The sequence below is a fragment of the Euprymna scolopes genome, chromosome 27 (genome assembly GCF_053919585.1).
Source record: "Euprymna scolopes isolate OS-2025 chromosome 27, ASM5391958v1, whole genome shotgun sequence".
NCBI classification, from domain to species: Eukaryota; Metazoa; Mollusca; class Cephalopoda; order Sepiida; family Sepiolidae; genus Euprymna; species Euprymna scolopes.
This window is the reverse complement of record NC_136508.1, coordinates 92864529-92879634: the sequence shown is the minus strand read 5'-3', so window position 1 is coordinate 92879634 and position 15106 is coordinate 92864529. Positions and strand designations below refer to the sequence as shown.

Genomic DNA, 15106 nt, shown 5'->3' with positions numbered 1-15106 from the left:
GCAAGGCTAAAAAGTGCCTCGCCTGCCCCTGTAGTATATTTCTATGAACTAAATAGGCTATCATTTACATATAATTTATTTATAAAATATAAGCCTACAAAAATTAATCTGTAAATCATATGCGGTGCCAATATAAAATGACCTTGCAGCATTTTTGCACCAAGATAGATTGAGGAATAGGCAGTCATATTACTAAAGAAAAAGAAGTTCTTTATATATACATGGGAGGGGATTATACATACCAGTCGTTTTCTTTTCTTTCTATTATCACTGTTTCATCTAGTGGTTGCTATAGAAATGAGCTTTTTTTTAATGAAGAAAGATGACATGGTGACGTTTGCTGAGAGTTTTCTTTAAGGTTTTATTTGAAAAGAATTGACCCAGGAGAGAGAGTGTCTAATGTTCCCTTAGCTAATTACGTATTTCTTAACTTTTTAATTTAATTGAAATGAGTGATACAGATGGACAAACATCGAGGTAATACTCTGTCTATATTACATTATTGGTGGTATCTCATCCACAAAGCTTCCATAGAGATTGACTTGTAAACCTTTGTTTCTCTCAGCTTGAAAATGTGATGTTATTCATCGCCGTTGAGCACTATTTTTCTACTGTTTGAGCTGATTCTCCTATGCCTCAACTTCACATCACCCGTTTCGGGGAAGGGGACATTTCTGTTTGCAGATCTGTGTCATTAGTATGTACTCCGTGTGACCCCTATCAAAATTCACAGTCGCTGATGATTAGTCATCGCTGGTGTAGAGTTCCCAACCTGTCACACAAGGTCATTGTTATGTCGATACAAAGATAATTTTCTTTTTCTCTTCTCTTTTCAGCTACCAGTAATATTCCCCTGTCCAGTCCACAGAGCAATGGTGATTTTGTGCCCAAGGGTGGAGTTACCCAAACGGCAGCCTCCAAGATCGACACAATCCGTTCGTGGAGTTTGAATACCTACAAATGCACTCGCCAACTGTTGTCAGAAAAGTTTGGCAAGGGATCACGGACGGTCGACCTGGAGTTAGAAAGTCAGATAGAGGCCCTGCGAGACACCCAACGTAAATATTGGAACATCCTACGCCTGGCACGGACTCTCACCAACCATTTCTATTACGTGGTCCAGACCCAGAAATCACTGGGCGAATCCTTTTCAGAATTGGCGGCCAAATCACCTGATCTGCAAGAGGAATTCACTTATAATTCAGAAACGCAGAGAGCGCTCAGTAAAAATGGGGAAGTTTTACTAGGTAAGTGGCAACATTTTTATTTTTTCGCACTTATTTCTTTCACACGTCTTTGGAGTGTTTGATTATACGGCTGTTTCCCATTTCTTTAACACAAGCCTTTAGATTACCACCAAACTTTGTGAGATTGATGATAATGTATGAATATAAAGAAAGATTACTAAATCTGTTTGTAATTTCTTTTTTTTCCCAACTTATGGGGCTACTATTTCACATCGTGTCTAACTAGGGACTGTAGAGAGTTGAGCAAGGAGATATCTGTTCACATTACATTTAAACTTATGCATGTTTGTACAATGTTGAGGAAACAGGGAATTGGAAAGTCTAGCAGTCCAAGGAAATATACTATAGAGCAGAAGTGTTTCAGCATCTAGGGACCTTCAAAAGTGAAGGGGACGGGATTTTACTGCATGTCAGATTAGTAGGGGTTATGTATGTTGATAGGGACACAAGTGCTATGAGTTCATCAGAGCACATTCCATTAAAAGTACTTGTTAAAGAGACACAGGGATGTGACATTGAAGTGATGGAATAGAGGTTGGAGCTTGTCCAATAGTGCTAAACCTATTAGATTTGAGACGCTTTTTCGTACCCTGCCTAACAGTGAGAGACTAGTGTTAGATGCATCCGCCCAGATGTGGTATCCATGCATGGATGAATTGTGGCCTTGTAAAAATATAGGTTACTCTCTAGTATGAGTTGATGCATTCCAGACATTTATGCTCCTTAAATGAATGAAAGCATAAAAAATGCATCCCACCAAAATTCATAAAATATTCATAAAAAAATTCATCCCACCAAAATTCATAAAAAATGCATCCCACCAAAATTCATAAAAAATGCATCCCACCAAAATTCATAAAAAATTCATCCCACCAAAATTCATAAAAAATGCATCCCACACAAATTCATAAAAAATTCATCCCACCAAAATTCATAAAAAATGCATAAAAAATGCATCCCACCAAAATTCATAAAAAATGCATCCCACCAAAATTCGTAAAAAATGCATCCCACCAAAATTCATAAAAAATGCATAAAAAATGCATCCCACCAAAATTCATAAAAAATACATCTCACCAAAATTCATAAAAAATGCATCTCACCAAAATTCATAAAAAATGCATAAAAAATGCATCCCACCAAAATTCATAAAAAATTCATAAAAAATGCATCCCACCAAAATTCATAAAAAATGCATCTCACCAAAATTCATAAAAAATGCATCCCACCAAAATTCATAAAAAATTCATAAAAAATGCATCCCACCAAAATTCATAAAAAATGCATCTCACCAAAATTCATAAAAAATTCATAAAAAATGCATCCCACCAAAATTCATAAAAAATGCATCTCACCAAAATTCATAAAAAATGCATCTCACCAAAATTCATAAAAAATGCATCCCACCAAAATTCATAAAAAATTCATCCCACCAAAATTCATAAAAAATGCATAAAAAATGCATCCCACCAAAATTCATAAAAAATGCATCCCACCAAAATTCGTAAAAAATGCATCCCACCAAAATTCATAAAAAATGCATAAAAAATGCATCCCACCAAAATTCATAAAAAATGCATCTCACCAAAATTCATAAAAAATGCATCTCACCAAAATTCATAAAAAATGCATAAAAAATGCATCCCACCAAAATTCATAAAAAATTCATAAAAAATGCATCCCACCAAAATTCATAAAAAATGCATCTCACCAAAATTCATAAAAAATGCATCCCACCAAAATTCATAAAAAATTCATAAAAAATGCATCCCACCAAAATTCATAAAAAATGCATCTCACCAAAATTCATAAAAAATGCATCCCACCAAAATTCATAAAAAATGCATCCCACCAAAATTCATAAAAAATGCATCCCACCAAAATTCATAAAAAATGCATCCCACCAAAATTCATAAAAAATGCATCCCACCAAAATTCCAGTAAGCACTTGAACAGGTTTACTTGTACATTATTTGTTGTTGGTGAATTACTGGGTTGTTGTATGAGCATGTCCGAGTGTGCCCACTACACAGGCTGTGATCGTTAGCTTTTTGGTGTCAATCCAAACTTGTTGCTCACATCCAATGCCAGTTGCAGTGTCGTCCATGTAGTTTCAGTTAATGCTGCAACAATGTAAATTCTCAACGTACATATCTCCGACAAACTCGCTTAGCAACAAAATCTCACCCCTTCACTGTTGAGGTTTCTAAATGCTAGAAAGTTTTCTACTCTAATAGTTTCTTCCCTTGAATAACTAGACTTTGGAATTCCCTTCATGCTACCTGCTTCCATGACTGTACTGATGTGCAGAAGTTTAAATGTAATGTAAACTAACATCTTGTTAATCTTTCCTAGTCATGGTCCCAAATAGTCCCTTATGTTCAAGTGGCGATATGCCTTGTTAGGGGTGAACGTGAGTTAAAAAAAAAAAAAAAAGAAAGAATAATTCTGCTTGCTGAACTTTAACCAACCGACTTTCTTCAATCCCCTTAACTGTTTTAACATGGCAGGATAATTCCCTCTATGCCTTAAGGACTCAGATATATGCACCGATTCAGAGTCTACATACATAACATTCTCCACTTAACTAGAGAGTAGTCTAAAATCAAATAAGACCTTTACATACTTTAGAGTAGCCTTATAACACTATGGTAGTTATTTTTTCTCTATCGATCTCCCTCGAATCGGGACTGTACCCGAATTAATCCTATCTCTAACAGTGTAGATGTAGCATTTTCCTTAGCTACTAACATCTAGGTACATGTATTTGAGGATTTTGATGTCCACCACAGTAATGGCTTGACTTCTTGAGTTATACAAACACAGCTGGTAGCAGCACACACCTTTTCTCATTCCCAACCTGACTCTTAGATTGTGAAGATCAGCAAGCCTCACTTCAAGATCTATTCCTAACTATGTTACCCAGGGATTGTGTGACTAATGCCTATAGATGTTGAAATCCCTAAATGCCATTAAGCCTTCTACTCTAATAGCTTCTTTTTTTGGACTGAAGGTGAATGACAGGCTTGCAGCATTGAATTGTTGCTTGGCCGAAATACAAACTTCATTAACATAGTGTCTTACTGAGAGCCTCAAGGGGTTCAATTGGTCAGAGAGGCACATTCTGTTTTTGTTTTTTTTCAAATTCTGTTTTTTTTTAATCAGTAAACGAAGAGAAAAATTAGTTCACTAATATTTTTGTTTGCTTATTTAAAAAAAGACAAATTGAAAAAAAAAAATGTAAAAAAAAAAAAAAGAACTTCCATTTTGCAGATGACAGCTCTGGGCAAAACTTTTGTAAACACTGGGTGACAGAACTTGAAGATAACAACAAAGACTATGACTAAGAAGTTTACTAATTTGTCAAGATAAAATAACTGCCTTGACAAAGTACAAAATAGACTTCGTGGCTTAGTGGGGGATACCCTTTTCTCTTCTCTGCAACCTCCCTCCCACAGAAGAGACGTTGTGAGCCTGTCTTTGTTTTATCATTATTTCTACGGTAAGTGCTCATCTGAGCTTCAGTCTCTGGTTCCCCCTCGCCAGTCTTTCACGATGAACACCCGTCTAGCTGAAACCACTGTCAGTAATTTTCCCCACTCTTTATCTGTACCTAAATCAAAACGTAGATTCCATGAACAAAGCTTCTTAGAACTGCACGCCTGTGGAACTCTTTACCGCTTGCCTGTTTCCCACCTGACTTCAACTTGGATGTCTTCAAGTCCAACATAAACAAATTCCTGATGAACCGCCCCCTTAAGTAAGACACTTTATCAAATTTCCAATACTAACGATTACTACAACACTATCCCATTGATTACTGTACACGCAATAACCCTTATCTTCGAGTGACTTCCGGGCCTTGATAAGTGGGGACGTCCATGTAAAAAAAAAAAAAAAAAAAAAAAAACCTTATTTGTTTTTGCTAAAAGTTGTGAAAATAGATTAATCCCCAAGGTTTTCTGCACTTTGAAAGAAGTAAATAAATTATGAATTTTCTGTAAAAATAAAACTTCAAAATCCAAAATTTTTGTTTTTATCTATATATTAATACCATAGTACCTTTAACGTACGTACATGTGTCACGGTTTCCAGATTATAAATTATTCGATCGGGAGATCCTATTTATTAAAAAGGAGGATAGAAAGCGATAACATACTACGAACATTAAATTAGTAAATAGATATGATAATTTAATGTTCATAGTATGTTAACACCTATCCTTCTTTTTAATAAATAGGATCTCCCGATCACCGAAAACGCAATGTAAAATTTTAAAAAAAAAAAAAAAACGTCGCTTTGGCCGTACATGAAACTAAAATATACCTTCTTCTGGGTAGGGTCCAAGAGTAGTATCTGTTCTGTCTAAAGATGGTATGATGATATCGTAGGGTTTCTGTTCACACCGGCCGTCTATACAATGGAAATATGTCACAGATTCCTATGAGGATATTGGCAACAAACCATAATAACCAGATATATTCTGAGACTACATTAATCAGATTACTTAGATAAATACTTTTACAATTTTAACAAAAGGAATACAATAATATTGCTGGGGGTCTACATATGAAAGATACCGCTGTGGAATTTCCACAGTTCCTACTAGTTAATATTGAATTTTTAAAATTTTTCATTCAATTTTTTTTTTTGTCTCCATTCCTTTTTCATAGGTGCCATGAATTTTTTTACTTCATCAGTGAACACGCTATGCAATAAGACAATGGAGGATACGTTACTTACAGTAAAACTATATGAAACGGCAAGGTAGGTGCCCCTCTTTTTTTTTTTTTTTTTGAAAAGGGAAAAGATTAGTGAGTATGTTACTCTTTCTTGTTTGTTCAAAAGTGGAAAAGAAACCTGATGTCACTTTTAGCCAAGTTTTATTGCTTCCTATTCTCATGAAATGTTTATTTCCCAAAAGGTCACCCTGTATAAACTATTTGTGTCCCCTTGTCTAGTTTACATCCAGTTTATGGCTCCATGCTGTGTTACCTAATAGAAGATGTTAGTTAAATGGAGGAGTGATTTACAGATGAGTGGTCAAAATTTAAATCTTTAGTTAATGGTAAATGTTGAAATCACGTTAGTTTTGGAAAAAGGGAGATTTTCCTCTTTTCAGCTGACAACTCAAGTAGACAGACATGAAATGTGGCCACTTCCTGAGGAGTTCTGGTGAAGATGGTTATGCACAATATAGCTAGGTGTAAAGAGATTAGCTATCTCTTTATCTCCTTCTCTCTTGTTCTCTCAACTGCAGCACATACTTGTTTAAGTCCAGAGATCCTGCAAGCTTGTTAATTCTATAAATCGTTTGGTCTAAACAGCCATCTTTCTTTTTGGTCCATAATAACAACCTTTAACAAGGGAGATAACTCTAAAAGCCTACTTCAAAGAAATACAATCTCTAGTTCTTCTTCATTATAATAGCAAAATTCGAAAATCGAAATATTGAATTTCAAATAAAACCAATCATATATACTCAATTATCATGTCACAGTAATGAACATATCCAAAAATTATTTAAAAAAAACAATAAAGTAGAGAATTACTAATAAAAATAGTTTTCAAAGACACTTAGCAAAACAATTTTGGCCGAAGATTTTCAGAAAATAATTACCTCCCTTTTGTTACGATTCAAACTCTCTGGTTTCTTTTTTTTTTCGCAAAACTCAGTTTTTGCTAATTGTCTTTGACAAGTATTTTCATTAATAATTTTAATAATTAATTTTCTACCTTATCGTTTTTCTTTGTTTGAAATTCAATATTTCGATTTTCACTATTATAATGGAGAAGCCAATTGTTATATTTCAATACAAGGGAGAGAACTTAAGTTTGTATTATTAAAGTCTTATAAAAACTAAAGATCAGCCTTTTTTCTTTTTTTGGCTTTTGGGCCAAGATCAAAGTGTACTATCTAGTGGCCTAATTTTTTGTTTATTTCTGTTTTGGTTGTAAACTTTCAGATTGAATAAAAAAATATAGAACTCAAAGTGCAGTATCTGTTCTGATGCTGCTCTACACATTTTTGGTCTCGGTTAATGGAGGAGAAATCCTTCATGACTGATACATTTTTTATTTTTATTACTAACCAGAGTGCCCCTTTTTGGAGACCTGGTTTCCCCCTCTACATTAAAAATCGACTTTGTGTCTGACTTTACCCTCGTGGGGATGCAAGTAAACAAAAAAAAAAAAACCCACAAAAACTGAAAGCCAGTGCCTGAAAAATTGTATCCATAGAATATCAAGAACCCGAGTTTCCAACAATGACGACAAGTTTATAATAGTTCATACACTACAAAAAATAAAATAGGTACTAATGGAAACTCATGAAAAAAAAGTGTATTTAGTTTATATGTGCACTAGTTAACATACCTACCAGTTTTTAACCCATGTTTATTGGTTAGTTTGTTGGTCTGAAGATTGGCCTTCTTAGATATGCTCGTGGATATCTACATGATTTTTCTAAGTGTTGTGTATATGTCTGTAAGGGTCTGGCAGTCTGTCCATTTTAAATATATCAGTGTAACATTACTGAAGAAATAAAACCAAGAAAAAGAAGGAATGATCATCCTCGTTTTCAAAAATAATATGCTCGCCACTGGAACTTTGTTATTCAATGCAGTGTGTTTACCACTCAATCTTTATCATGTAATTAACTTTTCTACAACATTGTTTTCCATACTGATTATTAGAGAACTTGAATGCCTACTAGATACTATCCTTGACTGCCTAAGGTTTCTTTGTACAATGGTTTGTCAGGACAACCTGGCATGAGAATACTTTTCGCTACAAATAAACCCTAGCTAAATATTCAAAAGCACAAAGTATTTCCAGCCCAAATAAGATTTCAGTATGGCAAACCAAGAATGGTTTTTACAAGGAATGCTGCACCTTCTCCAAGTGATGCTACCTCAAGTAACAGCACAATGCTGGATACTCCACCAGACTAGTTGAATTATTGGTCCTCGACAAAAGGAGAGTAGACCTGTAAATTCACCCTTGTTCATTCGTCTGTTCATCTGCCCGCATTTTTCTCAATAACTACGCCTTGGAGTTTTTTTAAGTTTTGCTCAAACATTAAACATGATATGAGTAAAAAAAGGTAACAGAACGGATTTTCTGTTGGAGGCAGTAACTGAAGTGTTTGTCAACTGCTTGAAACGAGGATGGAGGCTGTGACGATGGCGAAGGGGGAGTAGTCTAGATAGCTGTTATGGATATCGTTGATGAGAGGCTGTTGACAGTTGGCTGCTGCTGAGTCGCCCGGGACTAGCTGCTGTTACTAGTAGTATCAAGTGAGTCGATGTTGACTGGCTGACTCCTGCTGCTGCTGGCTTAAGCTGCTAGTATTAAGTGGATCGTTCTTCGCTGACTACTGCTGCTGTTGCTGGCAGGATGAACTTCGCTGCTTGACAAGCTTGGCTGACCTGTCTGCTTGTCGAAAAAACAGTTGTATTTATACTCGTGTTGAGGACATAGTTGTAGACATAAATATTTCCCGGCGTTAATGTATCGTTTTGGTTTTGAATCTGTGTTTGTTTTTTATATTTTAATATACAGTATGGAGTCATCTGTTTGGGGTTTGTATTCATGTGTCATATCAAATCGAAGCTGAGAAAGTTGTGAATATTTTCTAGTGCGAATTAGTGCTATTACAGTGTTCTATGGGGTAATTATTTGTGTTTATATACTGCGAGAGGTGCATTGGCTGTGATGTTTGTGTTTTGAATTTTGATTTTTCTTTCTATGGACGGCTTCCTTCAGCAGTTTTTTTTGTTGAGGTGAGTTGCAAGTTATGCCATTGATGTAAGCATATAAAGAAATAGGCTTTGATGTTGCTGTGTATTTTTAGTGTGGTCATTTGTGTTGTATAATTTTAGTGTGGTCATTTTTGTTGTGTCAATGAACGGGGTTCTTCTTAGCATCACCATTGTTGTCACCATCACTGCTCCTGCTGATTTCTGTTTTATTTACGTAAATATGGAGAGATAAGCGATATAACAGTGGTATACTTTTCTCAGGTGACATTTTATTCACTGTAGAAATTAGATTTTCAACTTGCACTGATTTTGGGGGAAATGTAGTTTTAAAGATCGTTTACTTATAAACTCCTCGTTTTTAAAAACTTTTTGTATAAATGTTAATATCTTCCGAATTACAAAGAATTATGTGGAAAATTGATTTGCTTGCAGTGTTAATCCTGAATATATGCCTAAAATTTGGGTTAAAAATATCTCAATTTTGAAGCTATATATAAACAACATAATTTTAATTTTTTATCCCAAATTTTGGTTTTATTTTAAATACATTGTATAAATGGAAATATCTTTGAAACTACAAAGTCTGAGCTTTGGAGTACTATTTTAGTTAAAAGATGCTAAAATATTGAAAAGATGCTAAAATATTGAAAAGATCCTAAAAATATTGAAGTTAATTTAAAAAAAAAAGAACAAATAAAGGATTTTCATTGTTTTTCCAGTCTTTCCTATGACACGATCTTTAAAACCATTTTTTTTTTTTTAGCGCAGACACGATCTTTAAAACCATTTTTCTTTTTAGCGCAGACAAATTTGATATCAAAAAAGTACTTTAAAAACTTCACCAGCGATTCTTCAGAAACTCGGCTCTTATATTTATCAAGAAAATTTTTATTTGTGGCTAAGCGTAAAAACGTGAAAGTACTCTGCGCAGAACCGACGCATCTTAAGGATAGATTTTCCACTAATGTTTACAATATTTCTACTCTTTCTTCTGTAAAATTATATATTTTTTATTTTATTTTATTTGAAAATTTATAAAACTAAATATTATTTTTTGCTTTTTTATTAAATGATAAAATCATTTTTTTTTTTTTACTTTTTTTTCTGAGACTTTCATTGTTAAAACAACTTATTCATAGAAAAGTTTTTTTTTTCTCTTCATTTTGTTGGTTGTATAACCCTGAGGGGTCAGCCCCTTTTGGAGAGAGAGAGAACAGTGAAACTCGATGTGGGTTGCATGGTTAGCAATGTGATCAAGTTTTTCTACTCCAAATTTGCTCAAATCTTGTTTCTTTCAACTTCATTTCCACAACTTGTCTTTTCATTTCTTCCTAAATTTTTACATGAAAAAGACAAAACAATTTGATGGAATAGTCGTATATTTTGTTGCTTTTAGATTGGAATATGATGCATACAGAAACGATTTGGAAAATGTTCAATTGGGTCCAAGAGATTTATCTTCCACTCCACGAATCGAAGATGCCAAGACCAAGTTTGACGAACATAAGCAAAAATATGAATCCCTGCGAGCTGACGTGGCCATAAAATTGAAATTTTTGGAGGAAAATAAGGTACAATTTATTTATTTATAATCCTGAAAAAATAAAAACAATTTCCTAATGGTTCAGATTTGTCTGGCACAGCTGACAGTCTCAACTAGATGCCGAGCGACAAATGTTTGATTTTCAGAAATTTGTGAAGAAAATTGAATATTAGAATATGTTTAGAATAAAAATAATAAAGCAAGTCAAAGTAAAATAAATGGTCCTTATTTAGAATTAAACCTATTTTAAAAAAGTAGATTAGAGAAATATTTTTATGATGGAATGGAAAGAAGCTTTGTTCATGGAATCCGCATTTTGATTTAGGCACAGATATAGAGTGGGGGAAATTTTTCACAGTGGATTCAGCTAGACGGGTGTTTTTCATGAAAGATTGGTGAGGGGGGACCAGGGATTGGAGTTCAGATGAAAACTTGCCATGGAAATAACGATAAAACAAGGATAGGCTCGCAACGTCTCTTCTGTGGGAGAGAGGTTGCAGGGTAGAGAAAAGGGCATCCCCCACTAAGCCACGAAATCTATTTTGTACTCTGTCAAGGCAGGATAGGCTGTTTTTAGCAGCTCCTGCCCAGATATGGCAACATTATTCCATCCTTGGACGTACTTGGCTTTTATATAGATAGAGAATTGCATCAGTAGTGAGATCTTCTGGAGCGGTAGAAGGATCCCACCATCTTTCCAGCAACCTTGGCAACAGACTTGATGTACGTGTTCCATTTCAGATCAGGAGTAAAGGTCAAACCCAGAAGCTTGTCAAAACACGGGGCCTCACCCAGACAAGAGCCATCCATCACAATTGATGCCGGATGGGGATCAGAGCGTTGATGATATAAGGATAGGAGTTTGGTTTTGCATGCATTAAAGGTAACCAGCCACATCTTCCCCTACTGAACCACGCGCTCGAGATCAGGGGAGAGAGAATCAGAGAGAACTTTGTCATTTACAGCCTTTGATGTGTTGCCGTAGATGGTCGTGTCATCAGCATAGATGTCAACGAATGATTTAAGTATGTGTTTAGGGAGGTCATTGATGTAGATCAGGAAGAAAGTTGGGCCCAGGATTGACCCCTGAGGGACTCCAGCATTTATATTGCAGGCCTCCGATTTTTGTCCATCTACCATTACTCTTATGAACCTATTAGAGAGAAATGATTTAATGATTGAGAAAACATTTCCAGTAATACCGTAGCTGGAAATCTTGTGAAGTAGGCCCTTATGCCATACCCTATCGAAGGCCTTCGATATGTCAAGAGCAATTGCCCTGGAAAGGAAACCTTTGTCAAGAGATTCATTAATCCTATGTGATATAACCGTTAGCACATCTGCTGTAGATCTTGCAGAGCGGAAACCATATTGCATGTCAATAAGAAGGTTGTTTCTGTTGAGGTTGTTGACTACTTCTTTATTTAATATGGATTCCAACAACTTACTCATGACGCACAGGAGACTTATAGGTCTGTACTGAGAGGGAGATGATTTTTCACCTGAATTCTTAAATACAGGGCATACTCCAGTTTTTCTCCTTAAGGCAACGCTTAAATAGTTTTGTAAGTTCTTGTTGAAGCTTTTTCAGCACTATAACTGGAATTCCGTCAGGGTCAGTTGCTTTACTGGAATCACGCTTCTGTTCAAGATCCTGTTTGCTACTTGCCAGAACTGGTGGGAACCAAGCCGCTGCTCAGCTACTTTGGATTTAACAGACTGAGTATATAACTCTCTTGCCTTTTTTATTACTCTTTTACAATAGTTGCTGTCAGTCCTGAAAGCAGCTTTAGTCTCAGTACATCTATTATGTTGGTAGCTATGGAAAAAGTGATTTCTGTGCACGATGGCAGCAGCACATTCAGGGGAAAACCATGGCTGGCTGTTAGGTTTTTGTTGGAATTTTTTGGATGGTATGAATCTGTCTATGCCTACAATTAACCATTCCGTCAGGTCTGATACTATAGAGGACACATCCTTTTTAAACAGACTGCCACGTCAAAGACGAAGTGGCTGACAGATCACATATCTCATTATGCCTAACTAGATTGTATGTAACTGCTCCCACTCTCACTGAGGCTCCACAGGGAATAGCCATGTTTTGTGTATGCTTACTTATGTTGTCAACCAAAATGAAACGGAAATGCCCTGGACAGAAGTTTCGTGGTTTCATCAACTTCTGCTTTGAGGTCATCTATGAACTTTAACCCATCCAGCCAAATGCAATGTTTGCTATGTCGCCAATAGTAATAACTACTTAAGTTAATATTTTGAAATTACTATATGAAATGAATTGCACAGAAATATTTGAAGATACTGAGAACTTGAATGCTAGAAATGTTTATCAAAATGCCTGTATTAAACAACTAAAGCGACTTGATATGGCATGAAACAGCCAATCAATGAACCAACTAACGATGTAGAATCTGTTAGTAAACATAAATGAAGTTTATTTCCTTTGATTCCCCCTCCCCCCTTTCTCAATCCCTTAAGGGTTGAACTTTTTAGTCAGAATTGATGGGTGTCATAAGTTTCAAAATTTTTGTTTAAATGAAGAAATAAAAAAAAGAAAAGGAATTTTGATCTGAGCTCTCAAAAACATTACAAGTGCTGGTTCAGCTGGAAATAAAAAATATAAAAATATAACAACATTTTAGAAAAACTTGATACCAACTCTGATTCTCAACATTTGTGGAGACTTGCAACTGTTGCCTCTATCGCAGATTTCCAACTCCTTGTTCTCATAAAAATTTCCAACAGTTAATACGCAAATTGCCAGCTCCCACTTCTCGTAAAAATTTTTAACTCCCAACTTACTTCCGTCCACTTATAGACAGGTATTACGCTCTGATCCAAGATAAACATTATTGGACTTGCTCACAAAAAGAACTGCAGGAGTTGATGCATATGGTAGGCTTTCTTTCTTTTAATTTTCAGTTGTACTATAGAAGATACCAATTTTATGTATCAATCTTTTGAAAACATTTTTTTTGTCTTTATTTTTAAGTCTAAACATTATTTATAAAAAAAGTAATTTGATATATTTCTTGTGTCTCTTTTTTTTTAAACCCACAGGTGAAGGTCATGCACAAGCAATTGCTTCTGTTCCACAATGCGGTGTCGGCATACTTCAGTGGTAATGAAACGGCCCTGGATGCTACGCTTAAGCAATTCAACATAAAGTTAAAAGCACCAAATTCTGCAAAGCCATCTTGGATTGAGCAATAGTCATATTTCTCTCAGGTCCCAACTCCACCCCTTCTTCTTCTCATACATATATGTATACATATGTATATATATATGTATATCTTGGAGGACAATGAAGACGACACATGTCTACCATGACCAGAACCACAGAAATGCATGCACGAATTATACAAGAATTTATTCTCTCCTCCTTTACTGGCAACCCTGCCTTGTTTAAAAATAATAACAAAAAAAAAAAACCTAACAATCATAAAATTAAAATTAAAAAATATGGGAAAAATTTACCTTGAAACTCTGGGGTTAAATTTCAAGCTTTTTCACATTTCGGATCATTGCCCTCCCTCCCTTCTGGAAAACTTTTCTTTGTAAATATCCATACAACAATTCTCATTGGACTAACCCGGCACCCCTAATTGATAATTATAACATTAACTTTCCAATTGGAGGATTTTTTTCCCCAAGTCATGTAAATTAATTGGTTTCCTGCTTTTTGATATAAATATTTTTTTTTCCTGCTATTGGAACAAGAGACATTCAAAGATAAGGGTTGTCTTTTAATTTTTATGGGTCCTCTATACAATAAGCACACTAGATACGAAAAAGAAAAGTCACTTAAACTTTTACACCTGTTTTTTTTGTTTTTTTTTTAAATTTTTTTTCTCCTTGATTTATTTTATTAATATATTATTATTATTATTATAAACAAATGTCATGCATATGTTTCGAATTGGGATCTGTCATCTCTGCTTTTTTTTTTTTTTTTTTTTTTTTTACATGGAGGTCACCACTTATCAAGGCCCAGGGGCCACTCGGGGATAAGGGTTATTGTGTGTACAGTAATCAATGGGATAGTGTAGTTTTTTTTTTGTTTTTTTTACTGCTTAAAATATCTGTAAATTTCTGATTAAATAGAAATGATATATTTTGAAATTTTCATTTATAAAAATATGATTTTTTTCTCATCTAATTTTTATTTCAATAAACATGTTAAAATCTCTATAAAATATTGAATTCCTGAGAGGAAATCATCAGGCTATTTGCATGGATTTATATTCTAGGATCGTTTTATGGTTATGCTGTGCCTACTCTAGTGTTCAACCAATTACTTGTGCTTTTGCACCATTTTCTAAAATATATGTAACATGCATATGTTTTTAATGAACATTTATGACCTCCGTTTGAAATATGCATAAATTTCTAAGTAAATAACTACATCCTGTACTTTTTAAATATAAATTTTTTTGGCTTTTTATTAAAATCTGTCTGTTATATTACAAGGTTATTATGGTCAAAGACACACAAGGTGACAATGTGGGAGGGGGCACTAAAAAATATGGTTAAATGAA

General features: G+C 34.7%; 1 protein-coding gene across 6 annotated transcripts in view; it reads left to right on the top strand.

The window, feature by feature from the left end:
• LOC145248991 (arfaptin-2-like) overlaps positions 1 to 14299 on the top strand; it is a 245020-nt gene extending 230721 nt beyond the window's left edge. For 4 of the 6 annotated variants that reach the window (XM_080110832.1, XM_080110835.1, XM_080110837.1 and 1 more), the window contains 4 exons: positions 837 to 1247; positions 5921 to 6014; positions 10407 to 10581; positions 13629 to 14102. In XM_080110832.1, the coding sequence (XP_079966958.1) occupies positions 837 to 1247; positions 5921 to 6014; positions 10407 to 10581; positions 13629 to 13781 (833 nt within the window). In that variant the 3' untranslated portion in view covers positions 13782 to 14102. Of the gene's footprint in view, positions 1 to 836; positions 1248 to 5920; positions 6015 to 10406; positions 10582 to 13628 lie in introns of all 6 variants that reach the window. The other 2 variants (XM_080110834.1, XM_080110836.1) reach the window with 1 other exon arrangement.
• Positions 14300 to 15106: the final 807 nt, after the last annotated feature.